The 19150-nt window shown below is 29.1% G+C and overlaps 2 protein-coding genes across 3 annotated transcripts; both read left to right on the top strand.

The window, feature by feature from the left end:
* Window positions 1-604: 604 nt before the first annotated feature.
* LOC132939501 (vacuolar protein sorting-associated protein 52 homolog) lies at window positions 605-3275 on the top strand. The gene has a single exon (XM_061006694.1). The coding sequence runs from the start codon at window positions 1128-1130 to the stop codon at window positions 3060-3062; it is 1935 nt and encodes a 644-aa protein (XP_060862677.1). The 5' UTR covers window positions 605-1127; the 3' UTR covers window positions 3063-3275.
* Window positions 3276-4776: 1501 nt separating this feature from the next.
* LOC132939630 (nitric oxide synthase-interacting protein homolog) lies at window positions 4777-9261 on the top strand. 2 transcript variants are annotated; one of them, XM_061006902.1, is made up of 7 exons: window positions 4777-4795; window positions 4915-4967; window positions 5477-5661; window positions 5765-6110; window positions 8636-8823; window positions 8894-9002; window positions 9068-9261. In XM_061006902.1, the coding sequence occupies exons 3-7, from the start codon at window positions 5486-5488 to the stop codon at window positions 9137-9139; spliced, it is 891 nt and encodes a 296-aa protein (XP_060862885.1). In that variant the 5' UTR covers window positions 4777-4795; window positions 4915-4967; window positions 5477-5485; the 3' UTR covers window positions 9140-9261. The 2 variants fall into 2 exon arrangements, with proteins under 2 accessions (XP_060862885.1, XP_060862884.1); XM_061006901.1 differs by lacking the exons at window positions 4777-4795; window positions 4915-4967 and adding an exon at window positions 5059-5375.
* The last annotated feature ends 9889 nt before the right edge of the window (window positions 9262-19150 follow it).

The following is a 19150-nucleotide window of genomic DNA, read 5'->3' as shown; positions in this document are numbered from 1 at the left end:
TCACTATCAAATGCATTATGCATATAACCAGCACTAGGTGCTTAGATCATATCTTAGATCCACGATGCAGAGAAGATCTTCTCTACATCGTGCTTAGATCCTATACTAGTATTTAAGACTAGGTGAAAGTGTGGAACCACGATTTAAGATAGTAATACGAGTAATTTTTTGAGTCAAATTTAAATTATATTTTTATCAAATTATTTTATAAGCTATTTGGTTTCTGATATAATAAACTAATCTGATTGGTTCCACCCACGGCCACCATTTTATTTCGATAGTTCAAAAATCGAGGTTTCGATAGTGAAGTGGCACTACCAGTCACGACTCACGGATTACAGGATATAGGACTTGACACGACATGGTTGGAGGGTGGAGGGGTTGATCACGAAATGTACTTCAACAGGCGGAGTTCAGGGGAATATTTTCTTTTTAGCATAACTAGCGCCGTCTTAGTGGATACTTTTAGAACTAGAACATATCATACAAATATCTGGTTCCATAAGTATCCACTAAGAAAGCGCTAGTAATGCTAAAAGGAATATATCCCCCCGAACTCCGCCTGTTGTAGTACATTTCGTAATCACAATATTCAATATTCATCTCGTGTCCAGTCTTGTATATCTTAGTCCGTGCTATAGTCATCCTACCAGTATTGTAATCACACTTTAAGATATACCTGCTAAATATATATCTTAAATCGTGATTATAATTATAATTTTTAATAGTCATTATTCAGTACTCCAATAGTCCATACTGAGTAATTGTCGTTTGTCAAGAATGTACGGTACTATATTATGCCATTATGGTACTATTTAGTGACAAACTGAGACAGTGTCAGCAATATTGTGATTGGTTTTACACGACAGTACACCAGCTCCGCGTTTATCGTATATAATATATTATATTGTTCTATGCTATTGACGGTGCTTAGACGGTGTTAAGTATTTACTGTTTAATAATATAATATATTTGTTATTGAAAACTAAACCACTTTATCGTATCTAAAATTGTTTGATAAATATTAAATTATTTTTCTGCATAATGTTTGTGTACACTTGAAGAATTATTTACATATCTAATTGTTTAATTTTCTTAATTTGTTTGGATTCAGTATTTACATTGACATGGACAAGAAATATATTGAGTTAGATGACAATGTGCTGGATCAAATTCTTAAATCGGAAACTGACCTACATAATTATTCTCAGCAGGTAGAATCTGATTTGAAAAATCATGAGAACCTCGATGTGGAAAAATATATTAAGTCTGGAGATCAAATAGTGACATTACATAAACATTTGAATCATTGTGAAAACGTATTGGAGCACACAGAATCGGTATTGTATACTTTTCAAGAAGAATTACAAAATATAACAAATGAAATTACTAGGTTACAACAGAGATCAATATTTATGGCTCAACAACTCTGTAATAGACAGTCCTTCAAAGGGCTCATGCATCAATTTATTGAAGATGTAATTGTGTCTGAAACACTTATTTCAGTCATAACAACATGTTCAGTGACAGATGAAAAGTTTTCAACACATTTGTCTGTACTGAACTACAAAATATTGTTTGTTGATGAACAAAATTTCAAAGATGTAAAATCTCAAAACGATGTGAAAGATGTATATGAGAAATTAAAAATTACGGCTACGTCAAAAATTAGACATTTTATTATGGAACAAATAAGTAAATTTAAGAAACCTACTACAAATTATCATATACCACAAAACACTTTATTTGAGTATAAATTTTTGTTTGAGTTCTTGCTCAATCATGATTCAATATCTGCTCAAGAAATATATAATGACTATGTTGATGCCTTAAGTAAAGTTTATTTTACTTATTTTAAATCATACTTGAGTTATTTACAGAAGCTACAATTTGAAGAAGTAGCCACAAAGGACGATCTATTAGCAGTGGAGGACACAACATCACGTACCCTTTTTCAAAAATCAATCAAAAAAAATACTGTGTTTACGATTGGAAACAGAGCATCTGTTCTCAACGAAATTGACAATTCGATCATCATACCACATCAAAATAATTTGACCAATTTATCATTTGAGGCAATATTTAGATCGGTCCAGTATGCTCTTGTAGATAATGCTTGTCGAGAATATAAATTTGATTGCGAGTTCTTCAAAGTAGACCAACCCACAGCCCAGGGACTGTTCTCTCAAATCATGGGTAAAACACTAGGACTTTTGATCAAACATTTAGAACATTTTGTTGAAAATTGTTATGATGCATTAGCACTTTTTTTGTGTGGCCAGTTAAGCATGCGTTATCAAGCTCTTTGTCAAAATCGTTTAGTTCCAGGGCTTGCACAGTATTGGGATACAATTCTTGCAATGATTGGGACCAGATTTCGATTTATACTTAAAAGACATATTCAAAGCGTTAAAGATTATGATATTTCCAAATTTAATAAAGAGAAGAAGCCTCACTTTATTATGAGAAGATATGCTGAACTTGTATCAACTATAGTTTCATTCAGTGAAAACAATAAATGTGAACCTGAATTAATTTGTAGCCTAACTGAAGAAGTTTTAGGGTTTGTTTTACGCCTTGCCACCATGTTTAAGTCTCGTAAAGATCGTTTAATATTTTTGATTAATAATTATGATTTGGTATTGAGAATACTAATGGAACGTGTTAGAGATAGTACATTTGAAGTAGATAGATTTAAAGAAGAGCTTTCTGCAAGAAGTAAAGATTATGTGGATGAAGTACTTTATGTATATTTTGGTGGAATGATTAAGTTTGTTACAGATGCAGAGAATGGCCGAGATATTGATTCAGATTCAAGGCAATTAGGATTGACTAAGACATTCATATCTACCTGGAAGATGTCTTTAGAAGAAATAAATAAAGAAATATTACCTTCATTTCCTAATCTAACAACAGGTGCTTCTCTGTTACAATTAGCATTTTCACAGTTAATTGATTATTATCATAGATTTCAAAAAGCATTACTAGCTCCAAACAAAGCACAGTTACCAAATATACATGTGATAATGATAGAGATTAAGAAATATAAAACTAATTATTAGCTTTCATACTCAGATATTAATACAATCTAATTGTAAGACACAATTTGTTGTGTTTTTTAGGAAATATTATAAATTATTATTATTTTTAATTATTTATACGTTTTATTTTTTCTTATTTAATGATAAAATTATATTTTTCTGTTATTTTGTTAATAAATGTATTATTTTATTTATACTATTAAATTTACCTATTGTTTGGTTACACATCCGGAATATTTGTTTTAACCTTTTCACTGCAACCTGTACACGTTTTTAAATTTTTTTGAGATTTATATGATCTAATTATTTAAGGTTAAAATAATGCGAGCCATGGTTTCCAGAACTTGTACAATTACCAGAAATTGTGAATATTATAAAATACAGGAATATAATAGTACGTCTGGAGCAGTGAAAGGGTTAATGTTTTAGTTTCTAAAATATTAAAATTTGTTGGTAAAATAAATGAATATAGTTAGTTACTCATGTTCAGCGAATGATATTATGTATAATATAGAATATATTATCAATGTCCAACATTACAATATTTTACAATGTTGAACGTACTAAAAAATTCTGACATTTTTTTCAAAAGATCTAATTAGGTATTATATTTTTAATCACTAGATTTAAAAAAAAATGTCTCAGATAATGCTTTAAAAAAGTAATTTTTAGAATGTTCATGAAGTTTTCAAGAAAACTGAGAATAATAATTTTTAAGTACATTTCATCACCTATTAAATTTAAATTTTTGTTATTTTGTTATTGATTTGTAATTTTTCAGTATTTAAATAATATTTTAAGGACTTACAACTTTGAGCTGTTATTTTCTTATATTTTTATAGACATCATATAGATGTCATGGTCATGGGATAATTACAAATATTATGTTGATGATCTTATAATTTAAATAAAAATATAAAATTGTTTGTAGATGGTTTTTTTTTAAAAATCTTGCTATTGATAACCAAAAGCAAAAAATGTAAAAAAAGATATCTTATTAACTTAAAAATAAATAAGTAATAATGTAATATCTTATTTTACTGTTCTAGTATTCTACATATTGATATAATGTATAATATTGTATATAGTATTATACATAATATTATGTTCTGTTGCTATAAATAATAAAGATACATGTAATTAATACAAACAATTAATATTAAATTTATAAATTTACCAAACTAACAGGATACAACACTCCCCCCCTTAAAAAAAAATACTTTCTGTATTTTGTAAGAATCAATCCACCATAGAAATTATATAATAAATAATTAGGGCACAGAATAGTTGATATATATTAATTATACTTCATCTATTCTGTGGTTTAAGATAGAGTGGAAAATATAGTGAAACGAGTGAATGGAAATATGGAATCGTAAGTAACTCATAACGGTTTAAGTATTCAACGATTGTGATAGAACTATAACAAGGTTACGGTTTAAGATATTTTATTATTTATATTATGTAATATAATAGTAATATACAAGGGCGCCCATCAATCAGAACCTAGGAGGGGGGGGGCGATGTACCTATGTAATGGTATGTCATGTATTATAATATCAATATATCATCAGTAAAAATAGTTTATTATTTACAATAACAAAAAATTACAATTATTACACATTTGTCTAGGGGGGTGACATGTCACCTCCTTTCACGCCTAATGAGCACCCTTGGTAATATACTGATAATAACGAATTAACTTCAAAAACTACAAAAATTATTATTAAACGTTTTCTTTTCTTCTTTACTAAGTTGAGTATAATAAAATTGGACATTGGTATTTGGTACCAATTATCAATTATCATAAATTTGTTATCTAATTTGAACTATCACAAAATTTTCATTTCTATTGTTCTATGATTTCATCTAGGTATTCTGTGCGCGAACCACGGTCTATCTAAAACCGTTGCACGAACTAACAAGGTAACAACAAAGATTTTTGTATTTTGATAATCTTTAAACCGTGATTGTGTGATATACTGATATGTTCAAATGTTCAATGTTGAATGTTCACTGTTCAGTCTATGGTGAATGGTGATATTCTGATATTCATAAATTAATAAATCCATAGGCCTTGTTCACGAATAAGTCATATTAATTTATATATTTTATATATTTTACTAACGAATCACCATAGACTTTAAGACTTATGATATTACCTTGTGAATTCAATTGATTTTTAAATTTTATGATACCTAATATTAATGATCAAATTATATAAATTATTTACTTTAATAATTTTTAAACGTTTTTATATAAAAATTAATTAATTTACAAGGATTATTCATCTGCTTATTGAATAATTATATTTTTGTGTCTGATAAGTGATAGGTAAGTAATAATCCAGAGTTCAACCGTAATAAAATTACCTATTGTACTTTTTAATTTTATTACCTAGCTATTGTTTTTCAATTGACGTTAAATGCTTTTAGTTGGTTAGGATGACACGACATGCTAGGAACTGTACAGCAGGAGCTGTTTACACATATCACGAGAAACAAAAAGACGCTTCTCAATCTGGTTACGGAACTCAAAATGAGCGTGTCGGCAAAGATTCCATTAAGAGCTTTGACTGTTGTTCAATGACATTACAACCCTGCAGAACTCCGATTGTTTCGTAAGTTTTAATATTAGTGATAATCATTTTACCAATTATCAGCTAAAAAATGAAATATTAGTAATAATACGGTAACATATATGCTGTTTATTTTGTTATGTAGCCCTGAAGGTCATCTATTTGATAAAGAAGCTTTATTGCAATACATGATTACCAAAAAAAATGAGTACAGTCGAAAACTGAAGGAGTACGAAAAACAGAAACACAAGGAAGAGGAAGAACTAGCTGAACTAGGTAGAGCTGAACAGCAATCCAAAGTCAATGATTTTCTTAAAAGAGAAAGTATGGTGAAAAGACAAAATGATATTTATAAAATGAAATCTCAGAAACGATCAGAAAAAAATGCATCTTCTATTTCAAACATGGCTAATGGTCTGGATAAGCAGCTGCCAAGCTTTTGGGTACCATCGGAAACACCTGATGCTAATAAAGCACCTATGCAAAAACCAGTAAAAACATTATTATATTACAATTTAGGTTATCATTAAATAGTTATAATAATAATAATAAGTCGTATTATTTATTATCGATGGTTTAATTCAAAAATGTTGTATGTAAAAAATAATGAATTTTACAGTAGGTAGAGCCAATTTAATTTTTTTAATTTTGTATGTATCACTAAAGAGATTATGTAATAATTAAACCAAATTGAATAGTTGTGATGAACTGCTTATTTACCCTATAAATAGTATATAAGAACTATTTATGAGTAGAAGACATTTTAAAGATAAATAAATTAAAACTGTAATTGGCACATTTATTTAACACACACTCAATATGGCGGAAAAAATTTCGTAGACTGTAGAAATGTTGTAAGTGCTCACTTAACACATTATTACAAAACTGTTATTAGTTCACAATTACTGGACTTAACACATTTTAGAAATAACAATATTTAATTATAGTACTTATCACATAATAGTCCGCTATCTATTGACTTAAATATGTACAATATCACTTACCACATATTTGCAAACATACAATTACAGTGAAACTTCCATATAACGAAGTCGAATAAGCAGCAAAAAAAATTCGTTATATAGAGGAATTCGTTAAATAGAATTACGTATTTTTTTCAACTTTTTTTTTATTATTTTTTTATTATGTATATTGTATGTATGTAAAAACAACATCAAACATCATATTACAGCTTAATTAATTTTTAACCTTAAATATAATTTAAAAGAAATAATCAGTAATAGTTTTGTTTGCTTATTATTTTTGAAAATTGTCCTTCTTTCATAAAAAGTTTCTATATTGTCAAGTCTTAAAAAAATACTTCTCCAAGTTTCCGTTACCTTAGAAATACAATCTCGCAGAGTGATTGTTGTTCTCTGTTCAAGAACTATGACATAAACTATCAATTTGATAGTGACAACAATTACAAAAACTGGTTTTTATCGAATAATTATTTCGTTATATAGAAACATCAGATTCGTTATTTGGAGATAAATTTACGTGTAATTAACAATGAAGGTCATAGTTCTTAAAAATATTTCGTTAAACAGAAAATTTCGTTAAATGGAAGTTCGTTATATGGAAGTTTCACTGTATTAGTTATTACTATTCTTATATTATTATGCACTTGACTCGTTGACTCATTTTCGTCAAAAAATTTACTTACAACATTTTTGAATTAAGCCATCGATATTATCACTATAAAATATTTATTTGTTAGGTAAAATCACTATAACCTGTTGATTTTATATGCATTTTTACAATTAATAAAAACAATTATTTATTTCAGTAAGTTTTGTTTAAAGCAATCTAGTTGAATGTTTTGGTTATATTATACAGTTAAATGGCTACTATCTACATCAAAAAAGTGTTAATTTCATGAACTGAGCACATTATTGAAACTGGGCTATAACCAGTGGCGCAACCAGGATTTATTCGAGGGGGAAGGGGTGTCCAAAAAAATGTATTTAAATACTCTTTCTGTTCTTTTCCTGAGTATATATATACATTTTATTTCTTAATAAACACAATTTGCCAGGTTTAAGACTAATAAAATTTAAAATTTAAAATTTTTCTTTATTTTTGTGTCTATCATCATGGTTTAGGGCAGTAAGACCTATTCGATTTTCTAGTGAATCTAGTATTCTAGTTGGTGCATTTTAAAATTTTAAAATTCTCAATAGTTTTCAAAAGCACTGGGAAATACAACATAAAAATTAAGGAAAAGCGGGAATTTTTACGCAATATCGGTTTTTGACAAAATTGATTTTGGTTTTTGGTGTAACTCTAAAACAAATGAACTTACATGAAATATACATGAAATACATGACTGGTTTGTATTCGCATTTTCTATACACAATAACATTTTCAAAATATTTTGATTTGTTTTGAACTGTTCCTATTTTCAGTTTCTAATTTTATTAGTCTTTTTTTCTATGAATGTCAATAAAACTTTATTTGTTGGGTAAAAAAGCTTGACAATTTAATACAAGGCTCCTACTATATTGTATACTGTACTAAATATAATTTAACACCATCCATTACAGTGACCCACTTGTAACCTTCTGTATAGCAGTGCGACATCCACTTGCCCACCTTTTTAAATTTAAATTTGCAATATATGTCAATTAATTATTATTATTATGCCAATTAAATTATAGTATAGTCATATATTGTCTCATATTAATCTCATAAGTAATAATCAATCTAATCAATAAGTTTCGATGAACATTTGAGGGAAACTTTTAAAAATAAAAATAAAATTAGAACATAAGCCAATGGGGAGGGGGGATCCGGACCTGGGATCCACCCCCCTGGGTTTGCCACTGGTTATAACCAAACACTTAAATTATTGGATTTTATAAAAAAAATTAAATCTCTGCTCTTACTGTTAATTGATATCTGATTACATTATGCAGAATTTCTTATCAAAATATATATTATTATTTTTTAATTTTAAAATATTTTTAATTTTAAAACAATGTTGTAATTGAATTTTATGTATTCCGTTTTGAAGGATAAGACTATTTATTGTCCTATGAGTGGCAGACCATTGAAGTTAAAAAACTTTGTGGACGTTAAGTGGACACTAGTAAACGACCCAAGTGATAAAAAATCTTTGGCAATTCGTGAAAATCGTTACATGTGTGCAGTGACTCATGACATATTAAGTAATGCTGTACCTGCAGCCGTTATTCGTACAACGTATAAATCAATCACTTTTTATGTCAGTATTCTTTATATATAAAGTTAACTTATGCTGTTGTTTTTCTAGTGGTCATGTGATTACAATGGAATGTTTTGAAAAGCTAATTAAAAAAGATTGGTTACATCCTTTGAATGGAGATAAATTAACAGAAAAAGATATCATACCTTTACAAAGGGTAAGGAGTGTATATTTTTAATTTTGTTTGCTTTTATTTTACTGTTTTATTTTTATTTTTATTAGGGTGGAACTGGATATGCAACAACAAATGTGAATTTGCAAGGAAAAAATGCAAGACCAGTTCTACAAGCATAAAGACTATGGGTATTAAATATTTACAATTTTAAATAATACTATTAGTATACTATCTATATTTAAACAATTTATGTAATCATTTGAACACAAATAAATGCCGAAATATTACGTCTTTATTTATATACATTGTTTTTTTTTAACATTTCATTATTTTAATGTAGGATTATGATAAAATGTATTACAATTTAATAAATATACTCTATTCAAAATAAGAAGCGCTTGGGCGGCCACGGGCAAAACCGGTTTTGTTACATAAATCCATGCGCTTCTTATTTTGAACAGGGTATACATACTAAAATAGTTAATGGCATTCATTATTGTATGTAGCTTACATATATATATATTAGGGTCAATAGATGTATTTGTAGAATACTAAATAGTAATATTTACTTATTTAGATTATTGATATTATACAGCAAGTATGTTTCATTGCACATATTAATTTTAGTTACGAACATACTAACACACTATCTAATAAAATATTTAAATGTTCAGTGGTTTTTAATAACTGAAAAGCATGGTAAGTCTAAAGTAATAAATTGTATTATAATGATTGAGTGCATCCCTCAAAGATTTGGTTTAAGCCTGTGTGCATGTGTCATGTACTCATGTCACTTGTTTACCCTCATTATCATTGCCATTATTATTACAATACGCTAAGTCACGTGCCTACCGTAATATCTGACCGTAAAAAAGTACCTTGTTGTTTATATCATGTAGGCTGTGTTGGGTAAGTTATTTTAGTTGTTACTTAAAGATAAATGTAATAAAGTAATTTAATTGTTACTTAAAAATAAATGTAATTAAGTTACTTTACTTGTTACTCAAATACAATAACTTTTCATCTTTTCTATTCAAAAAGTTACTTCCTTGTTAAAAAGAAAAATCTTTTCTTTAAATTTCTTAGAAATGGTCATTCTACAAGCAACGTAACTAGAAATACACTATAGTATAAGCGTATAATTTGAAAATGATTTACAAAAAAAAAAAAATATTCAGTTAGGTATCTATACATAAATAATACATAAATATTAAATACCTACATAACGGTATTAATTACGGTTATCGCCTTATATTTCGATTTATCAATATTACCAGTACCAAAATACTATGTAGGTACCTACCAGAAAAATAATGTATAGATTATATGTTATTATTTATATGTTACTCTATTCACCAATGACCATCATGTCCCGATGCATGTACACGTGCACAGGGGCCAGGACCCCCTTGGCCCTTACCTACTACTTTAGAAAAAAAAATACTTGTTAAGCAATGCATTTGATGTATTACCCAAGGCCCCATACTTATATTAAATAATATTTTAACTCTAAAAAAAATTACCGCAGATACATGCAATATTTACAAAATGTTTATATTATCATTCTGTGTAAGCTATAAAATTTTAAAAATATTTTGACTATTTTGCTATTTATAGATGTATGCAATTTTCGATTATTATTAGTTTTTTTTTAAAATTAATATCAATAAAACAATTTTTGATATGTTAAAAAATTAACAAGGTTCCTCGAAAGTTTTTGTTAATGGTAGTTAAAACTACCATTTACAAATAATATTAATTTACTACGGTTAGCTACCGTATTAACAATATAAATCTAATATAAAATATCCTAGGCTGACAAACCGTCTCCGCTCAGATTCGTTTTTCGTATACAACGATAGTTATGATACTATATCATTGAATTCAAATATAACACCATTACAGTGCCCATTAGTAACCTACTGAACAGCAGAGCGTCACCCACTTACCCGCTTTTTTAATTTTAATTTCAAACTTAGATAGGTAGGTAATTCAAATTTTTAAATTAAATTTTAGTACGTTATGGTTGAACTATTTCACTTCCCTATATATCTACAACACGGATAATAGTACCTACGTCTTGGCACAACATAAAAAAGTACGTTTTGGAATAATTTAGTTGTAAACACTAAAAATAGTCCGTCTTGGTATGGTTATATTATATATTGGTTAATGATTGGTGCCTATTCTTTTAACATGGGCAATAGTATAGGTTTTGGCGTAAAACTGGAAAAAGAACGTTTTGATAATCTAAATATAATTTTTATGTATGGAAAAGCCGAAAAGGTTCCTTTTGGATCTAACCTAACCTAGCCAGTAATTTTGAATGACGGATTTGACCAGGAAATACTTTTTTTTATCTATTCCGACGACGCCAATCGATTTACCATTTTTTTTCCTTTTAAGATTCGATATCTAACTAGATTTTGTCAATTTTAGCAATAGTATGTTTTGGATTTATACCACTCAAGTTAACTCGCCCAAACGGACTATTAATTATACTTGGTCAAAAATATTACACTCGCCCAAACAACCACCGCCCGTACACGAATATAATGCGCCTGACATTGGTTTATTTTTCGTGTCTAATGTCTATTACATATTATGTGGAGTAATTTTACTGACTGATTTTTGAAACAGTGAATGAAAATAAAAAATAAATATGTAAAAATATGTAAACAATTTATTTAAAACAAGGTGTAAGGTAGGTATCTAATATTAGATTACACTTTACGTAACATACGATCCATGTTGGGTTTTTTTTCGAATTCATATTTTGCTGTCTATGAATTTTAATAAAATGGTAAATTATTATGTAGTGTTACGGGTTTGATCGTTTCGTCTAGACATTTCCGTAATGACATTTAAACATACCGAACCGCAATAACTCTTTTATATCTTTTAGATTAAATCAACAAATGTATACGACAGTCGACAATTGACATTATATTATATTCTATTACTATAATGTGGAATTAATGTATATGTATTTAGTTATCTACTTATCTATAGTGTATACATTGATGAGCCTACTGAAATATTGAATCTTGTTCTTTTATCATGTCATGTTAGGTAAGTAAGCTTTGCATTTGATTTACAAATTTTTGATTTGTAATGTTTATGTAAATATATCTGAAATAACTACCTACTTAATATTATTTGAATTATTGAAGAATTATGTTTATGTAACATATATATGTACCTATATAATATTTTATATGTAACGTCAATACCTATACATGATGTGTAGTGTGTACCTATGTCCTATATAATAATATAACGGCTATACCTAAGACCATGGTTATATTTTTTTCTAAATAACTGTGCAGGGCTATATGCGTATATGCCTATTGTACACGGTTTCTGATCCTATATTCATAGTATAGTTGGTATATCGAATTATTATGTATTTTGATTTTTGGTAGTTTTGAGAATTAGTAACTAATTAATTAATTTATGACTTTATAAGCATTTAATTATGTTGTATAGGGCATATTATAAAGCATATTTCAATATTTTATGGAGCATATTATTATATTAAACTTTTTTAGTGCATTAAAGTCCACCCTTTAGTGATTAGGTACTCTGCTTACGTCGTTATTGACAATTAATAAAAATCGTTATAAGCTATAATAACAATAATAATAATAACTTAACATATTTACATATGAGATGAAAATAAAAATATTACCACAATATATTGCCTCGGGTTTTTAAAAATGTTCCGGAAAGGAGGCGGGGAAAAATATATCATAATTTATAATAATATATAGTATAGTATAGCAGTCTACTCCAGTGGTCTTTAACCGGTGGGTCACGACCCATTTTTGGGTCGCATAAGCTTTAAAATTGGGTCGCGATACGTCTTCTTTTTAAAATAAAAATATATATCTAATAGATGAAATAAATAAAAATACAGTTCATATAATCTATATTCTATTCTATAATATTATAATAATATAATGGATATCAAATCACAGTGTATTTTTGATACACTGGTATGATTCTACGTAGCAGGTGGAATTTATTATGTGAAAACACTCAAGGACAAACATCACATTAAAATGTTTGTGTTGTATTTTTATTTTATTTTATTTTTTCGTGTGAATTCTATACATATTCAATTAATAATAATTAAATATTTTGCCTATACTAAAATGTAATTTTTATTTATTCAGTTATAATAGGTAGTAGTACCTACTATGCAAAGCGTTGAGCAATTTTAGCTTTTTTTTTGTTTTTCTACAAAGCTTACGTGTGTCGTGAAAAATGTAGGCCTAAAAAAGTGGATCGTGAGTTCAAAAAGGTTGAAGACCACTGGTCTACTCTTTATTATAGTATACGTCTTGTCTTTACCTATACTTGCATGGCTACATATGAAAGTGAATTTGGTTTAACGTCACTCTAATTAGTAGGTATTGTCTATATTGCAATATTACCTTAGGTAGAAACCACCTGCTGTGGCTGATTTGGTTTATCACATAAGTTAGGAAAGGGAGGCAGGGTTAAATTTAATTTTCGACTAAATACCTTATTTATAATTAGGTATAATATTCTACTTTTTACTATAAAAAAAAACCTTAGCTTATAATAAATTAAATGAGATTTAAAAAAGGTGGATAAGTGGATGTCGCTCTGCTGTACAGTAGGTTACAAGTGGGTCACTGTAATGGATGGTGTTAAATTTGAATTCAATGATATAATATCATTGTATAAGAAAAACGATTCTGAGCGAAAACGGTCAGTCAGCCTATGATATTACCAATTATTTTGATGATATTATTGTGAATAAAGTAATTTATATATAACCTATTTACGTGGAGCCTTGTTTTAAATTTTCAATCCTTAGCCATAAAAGTAAAACATTTTATACATTTTTAACTACAAAATAATTAATAAATTATAAATTTGATAAATGTTGTCAAAATTTGAACTTTAAATGCTTATAAAAAAAAATTGTGCCTATGTATTTTTAATATTTTTCAACTGCTATTAGAACGATATATCAGGACCTTATATTCAATTTTCACGCTTTTTTACCCAACAAATAAAATTTTATTGATATTTATAGAAAAAAAAACTAAAAAAATTGAAAACTCACAATGTCCGCAAACAGCTGAAAAAGAGTCAAAATATTTTCAACATTTTATGGTGTATAGAAAATGCTAATATAAACATTCAGTCAAAATTTCATGTCCCTTCGGTCCTTTGTTTTAGAGTTACACCAAAAACCAAAATCGATTTTCTCTAAAACAGATTTTGCGTAAAAATTCCCGTTTTTCCTTAATTTTTCTTTTGTTTTTCACGTTGCTTTTGAAAACTACTAAGAAATTTTACTTTTGACCCCCCAAAGTACCAACTATATTTACTTTCCTATCAGAAAAGTTACTGTTGAAGAAAATTCAAGCACTTTTACTGTCCTAAAAGGTGATGACAGACACAAAAATAAAAATTAAAAAAAAACACACATCATTGTAAAATCAATACATTCATCGCTTCGCTCAGAATCTAAAATAATACCTAATTTCACTTAAGTAATATGGATAGGTAAGTATGTATTATTTTATAAATTTAATCATATCAAAATCTAAACTTCTTTCTTCGTGGATACAAAATATGCAACAATTACTGTAGACAACTATAATGGTCATAAGTCATGACCCACATCCTTCCACCGCATCATACAGCGCCATTAGGTACAACGTTCAACTTTAGTAACTTTACATGCAACCATTATTATTACTGAATCAATTCACATCTAATGTTAAATACATTTTGTACAGTATAAATGTATAATATAATATTATAATTTCTCAATATGCATCATATTGTCAAAATTATAGTGGGTACTTACAGTGTACACTTAAAATAATATAGGTTATAGGTACCTATACTATTTTTACCACATCTTGAATATTATATAAAATCATAATAAATAAATAAACAACATAGAACGATTTTGTCGATTCTCGGCGGTTAATGATAATAAGTAATAACATAGTAATTTATTAACCTAATGTGGTCACGCATCTGGGGTCCAACTATAGTATTCATAATAGCGTATGGCCTTCGTCCACGTCGTCCGAAGGAACGGGTGACCGAAAAAAGGATCTGATGACCAATACAAAGTTAGTCCTTGAAAAGCAGAACCCTTTATTTAAGCAACCTATCTACCACTATCTAGCCAGCGTGATCGTATCATGACATCCACAGTGCATGCGCATCAACCACTTCAGCAACAACCCGTTTTTTAATACTGAATCCTACTAGTGACAATAGGACTTCTTTACGAGCAGTAATCAGTGAGTTTTCTTTTTCGATTCACGTATTTTGAGTACGTTTTTTGAATCACCTAATCCAGAAACCTACTACATCATATAGTGACATAGTCAGATTTGAGTCAGGTAAGACATATATTACATACAAACATATTATAAGGTCATATAGCCACCTCGAGAGCCCCCCCCCCCCCCCCCGAACAGTCCGAACACCTGGATGAAGGCAATACCGTGATTTTAATATTTGTATCGGGTAACATTCTTTAGGACTTAATACTTAATATAGAGGGAATCATCCAGGTTTTAATATAAACTTAACATACTTGAATAAAACTTTTTTATTCTTTTGTTTTCACGTTATTACAGACCTAAGCATTTTTTCAACTATATAAGACGTGTATACCAGTTACACATGGCATATACACAAAGAAAAACAGACATTATTGTAAAACTAATACATTCAAAGAGCTCCGCTCAGAATCTAAAAATCCCAAAAATTAGAATTTGGATGGTAAACGGTTACTTTATACGGTTCATTGTTTAAGAGTTCGGACATAATGTGTACGGTCCAGGCGCGGACTGGTAAAATAGGGCACGGGATGCTACACAGTTTAAAGGGCAAATAACAAAAACTGTTGGGAAAAATTTAAAACATGTAGATTATTTATAAAATATTAATATATTCTATTTTGTTTTAAAAAAACATTTAAAATTGAATGTACGTTAAAAACGTAAATATAAGTACTAAGTTACAACAAACTTTCAAAATTAATTAATTAATTAATTAATCAAAACTGTACAATATTATAGATTACTATATAATAATCGTAAGTTGGTAATGATCTGCTGTTCATTAGGTGTCTTGAGTCTTTAAATATATAGTAAATAATATTAGGCAAATATATTTTAGGGCAAGGGATGCTGTAGCATCGCAGCCAGTCTGCGCCTGGTACGGTCCGGTAGGTGCAGGTGACAGGTGAGCATGCTTAGCGAAGTTTGGTGGTAAATGGGGATCACCACCACCGGAACCAGCTTCGGTTTTAATTTATAAGTTATAAAACAATACGTCATATTCGTCTGAAGTACCTACCTACCTACCCCCATTGGTCCACTATAAATAATAATAATATTATATTATTGTATAAACGATTTCAATTTCGATGGCTTTCGGGCTTGTAACTCTTTTTTTTACGAAACCTTTGCGGTGCATCGGAATCAAATCGTATTCAAAAACAATTTTTGTTATATAATATTATATTATACTAACCGCCCTCTTCATCTCCAATAGTGTGCGTATATATTTACACGGTGTATTGTTATTGCTTTGACGGCTATATTATGTTACACGCCGCGGTCGCACTTGCGATAATGCTTTGTTTTGTTAAACGTTAATTAATAATCAGTAATGAGTCGGAACAATAACCGTCGTCGTTGTAGTAACACTATATTATTATACATCTGTAACTGCTTATGTACAATACAATAATATGTAATATAAAGAGCGTCGGCCATTTTTGCAATTAATTTCTCACAAATAATATTAATATCACAGGTTATAATAGTATTGCAGCGGTGTTGCAGGAATATTGTATCCAGCTACAGCTAGGGCTTCTCGCGGCCGACGTGTTTGCTATAATTAGTAATTACGATACTCACAATATTATTATATATCATTATATCATTACGGGGACAATTATTTATACACCTAGTGTAAGGTAATTGTTTTTATTTTTTTTCCTGTGACAAAACGCGAAACAAGTCCCGCATATACTATATACTGGGAAATTAGCGCTCGTTATTTTTCCACCTGACCACCGAACGACGTCGACGAGGCGCTTATTACTATAATATAATATAGTATATACCTGCTGTGTTTCGTAGGTCGTTGGCCGTTGCCATCGCGCGTGCTTCCCTTTTATTTTTGCCTCACGAGTCCGTCAAAGTGATATCTAACTATATGATATACTAGCTACATGTCGATTTGTGCACAGGGCCTTTAAATGACGTCTTGTCGTCTCGTTAATATACACTAGTTACCACGGGTAGTTCGTAATTGTTTACCGGTTGCCTCCCGGCTTCCATCATTGAATTAAGTACTTATTGAATATTAAATAGACGAACGTTGTACGTCGTAATGTGATGTGTTATAAAAAATTAATATTGCAGTAGAGTATATTAATTAATATAATATAATTATAGGTAGTCAATAAAAAAAAACATTTGGTAATTTAATGAAAATTAAAAATATTTATACAATTTTTCAATCGTTTTAAGATTTTAAAAACCACTTATACATTTATTACTCGTCCATTGGGAGGCAACTAGTACTAGACCCTATATTTTTGTTAACGATAAGATTTAGGGAGTCGAATCGTATTTAGTCGGGAAGAAATTTGTATGCATTTCAAAAAAATTAATTAGAAATAAAGTTTCCGACGGTCGACGGGGATAAACACGGCGAGACAGTGAGATGTCCTGTTTAATGTAAGTACAAAGTAATATCATATGGATGGCTTAAACTATAATTTTCAGTCCACTCAGCGCTTAAATAGTTATATTTTTATTTGTTATATAATATAATACACACTATATGGTGTATACTGTATAGTAAATACTAAATATATATAGTGTTATTATGTCGATAAAAATCACGTAATTATTATGGAAAGAAAACGGATCAGGAAGAGGGGAAAAATGCAGGAAATCGAAATGATGCTCGGAAAAAACTTGATAATAAATAATAATATAAAATATAGTACATAAAGTCTCGCGTTATATGTATACGCAACTGCCGTCTGTCCAATTATTTCGTTGCGATCAGTCGATCTCAATTATTATTATTATACGATACGCAACTCACCATGGCTATACACATTACAATTTTCAATATAGGTATAACATACTTACTACCTACGCAACAATTATAACGATTAATGACGGACGCAGTGGATTTAGCTGCAGGTTGTCTCCAATATAAAACGGACGGCAGTGCCGTGACATTGCACACACACCAGTCGGATACCACATGCAACATTGTGGAAATAATGTGCACGCGGACTTGCATCGGATCATCTCTTTGTCACCGTGTGTGTGTATACCATATTATTTATAATATTATATCGTCTGATTTTGGATCTATCCCCAAAACAGGGCCTTCCCATATATTTTTTTTTATCGCGTATCTACACAATAGACGATGGCTATATAACGGCCTATGAGTAATGATTATATATACGTTGAGTATAGGCGAGTCGCGTTATAAGTTTTAACCGTAAGCCGGTAGGTAAGTATTGTCACTGCAGTAATTATCGCAGATAGCTGTAATTGAATTGGGAAATAAAATCTGTGGCAATAAGGATAATACGTCGAGCGCCGCCGGTGCTACAGTTTAAAAACCATTTTTGCACAACTATTGCACTCTTCACGGTTTATTATAAACTACCTATATATTATGTAAAAGTAAGACCACTTTGTTCATGGTGCATTTTATTTGTGATTTGCGGCTCTTCGAGTATTGGTTTGAGGCTCCCGGAGTAAGGAGTTTACTACTGAAAATAAATTGAGATCGCTAAGTTCAATTAGGCAGATTATCGAAATTTGACATATTTTAACGTATGGGTAAATGGGTTATTAGGTACTAAAATGTTAATCAATGGGTAAATCAATATAATTATAACGAATAACGATTACTAATCGTTATATTATGGTATTAACGATTATTTTGAATCACAAAAATAATAACAATTAAATTAGTTTCAATTTCATTGTAGGTACCATACCAACACATTAAAATGATTCTCTCGATCTCAATAGAAATTTAAAAAAGTAATACAACAAATCAATAATGTAATCAGTGGCTTTTATATTTTATTAGTTATAATATTTTTATAATAGAATACATATATGCAATTC

The sequence above is a fragment of the Metopolophium dirhodum genome, chromosome 2, assembly GCF_019925205.1.
Source record: "Metopolophium dirhodum isolate CAU chromosome 2, ASM1992520v1, whole genome shotgun sequence".
Classification (NCBI taxonomy): domain Eukaryota; kingdom Metazoa; phylum Arthropoda; class Insecta; order Hemiptera; family Aphididae; genus Metopolophium; species Metopolophium dirhodum.
Note: the sequence above shows the minus strand (reverse complement) of the source record. Positions and strands in the feature narration are given on the sequence as shown.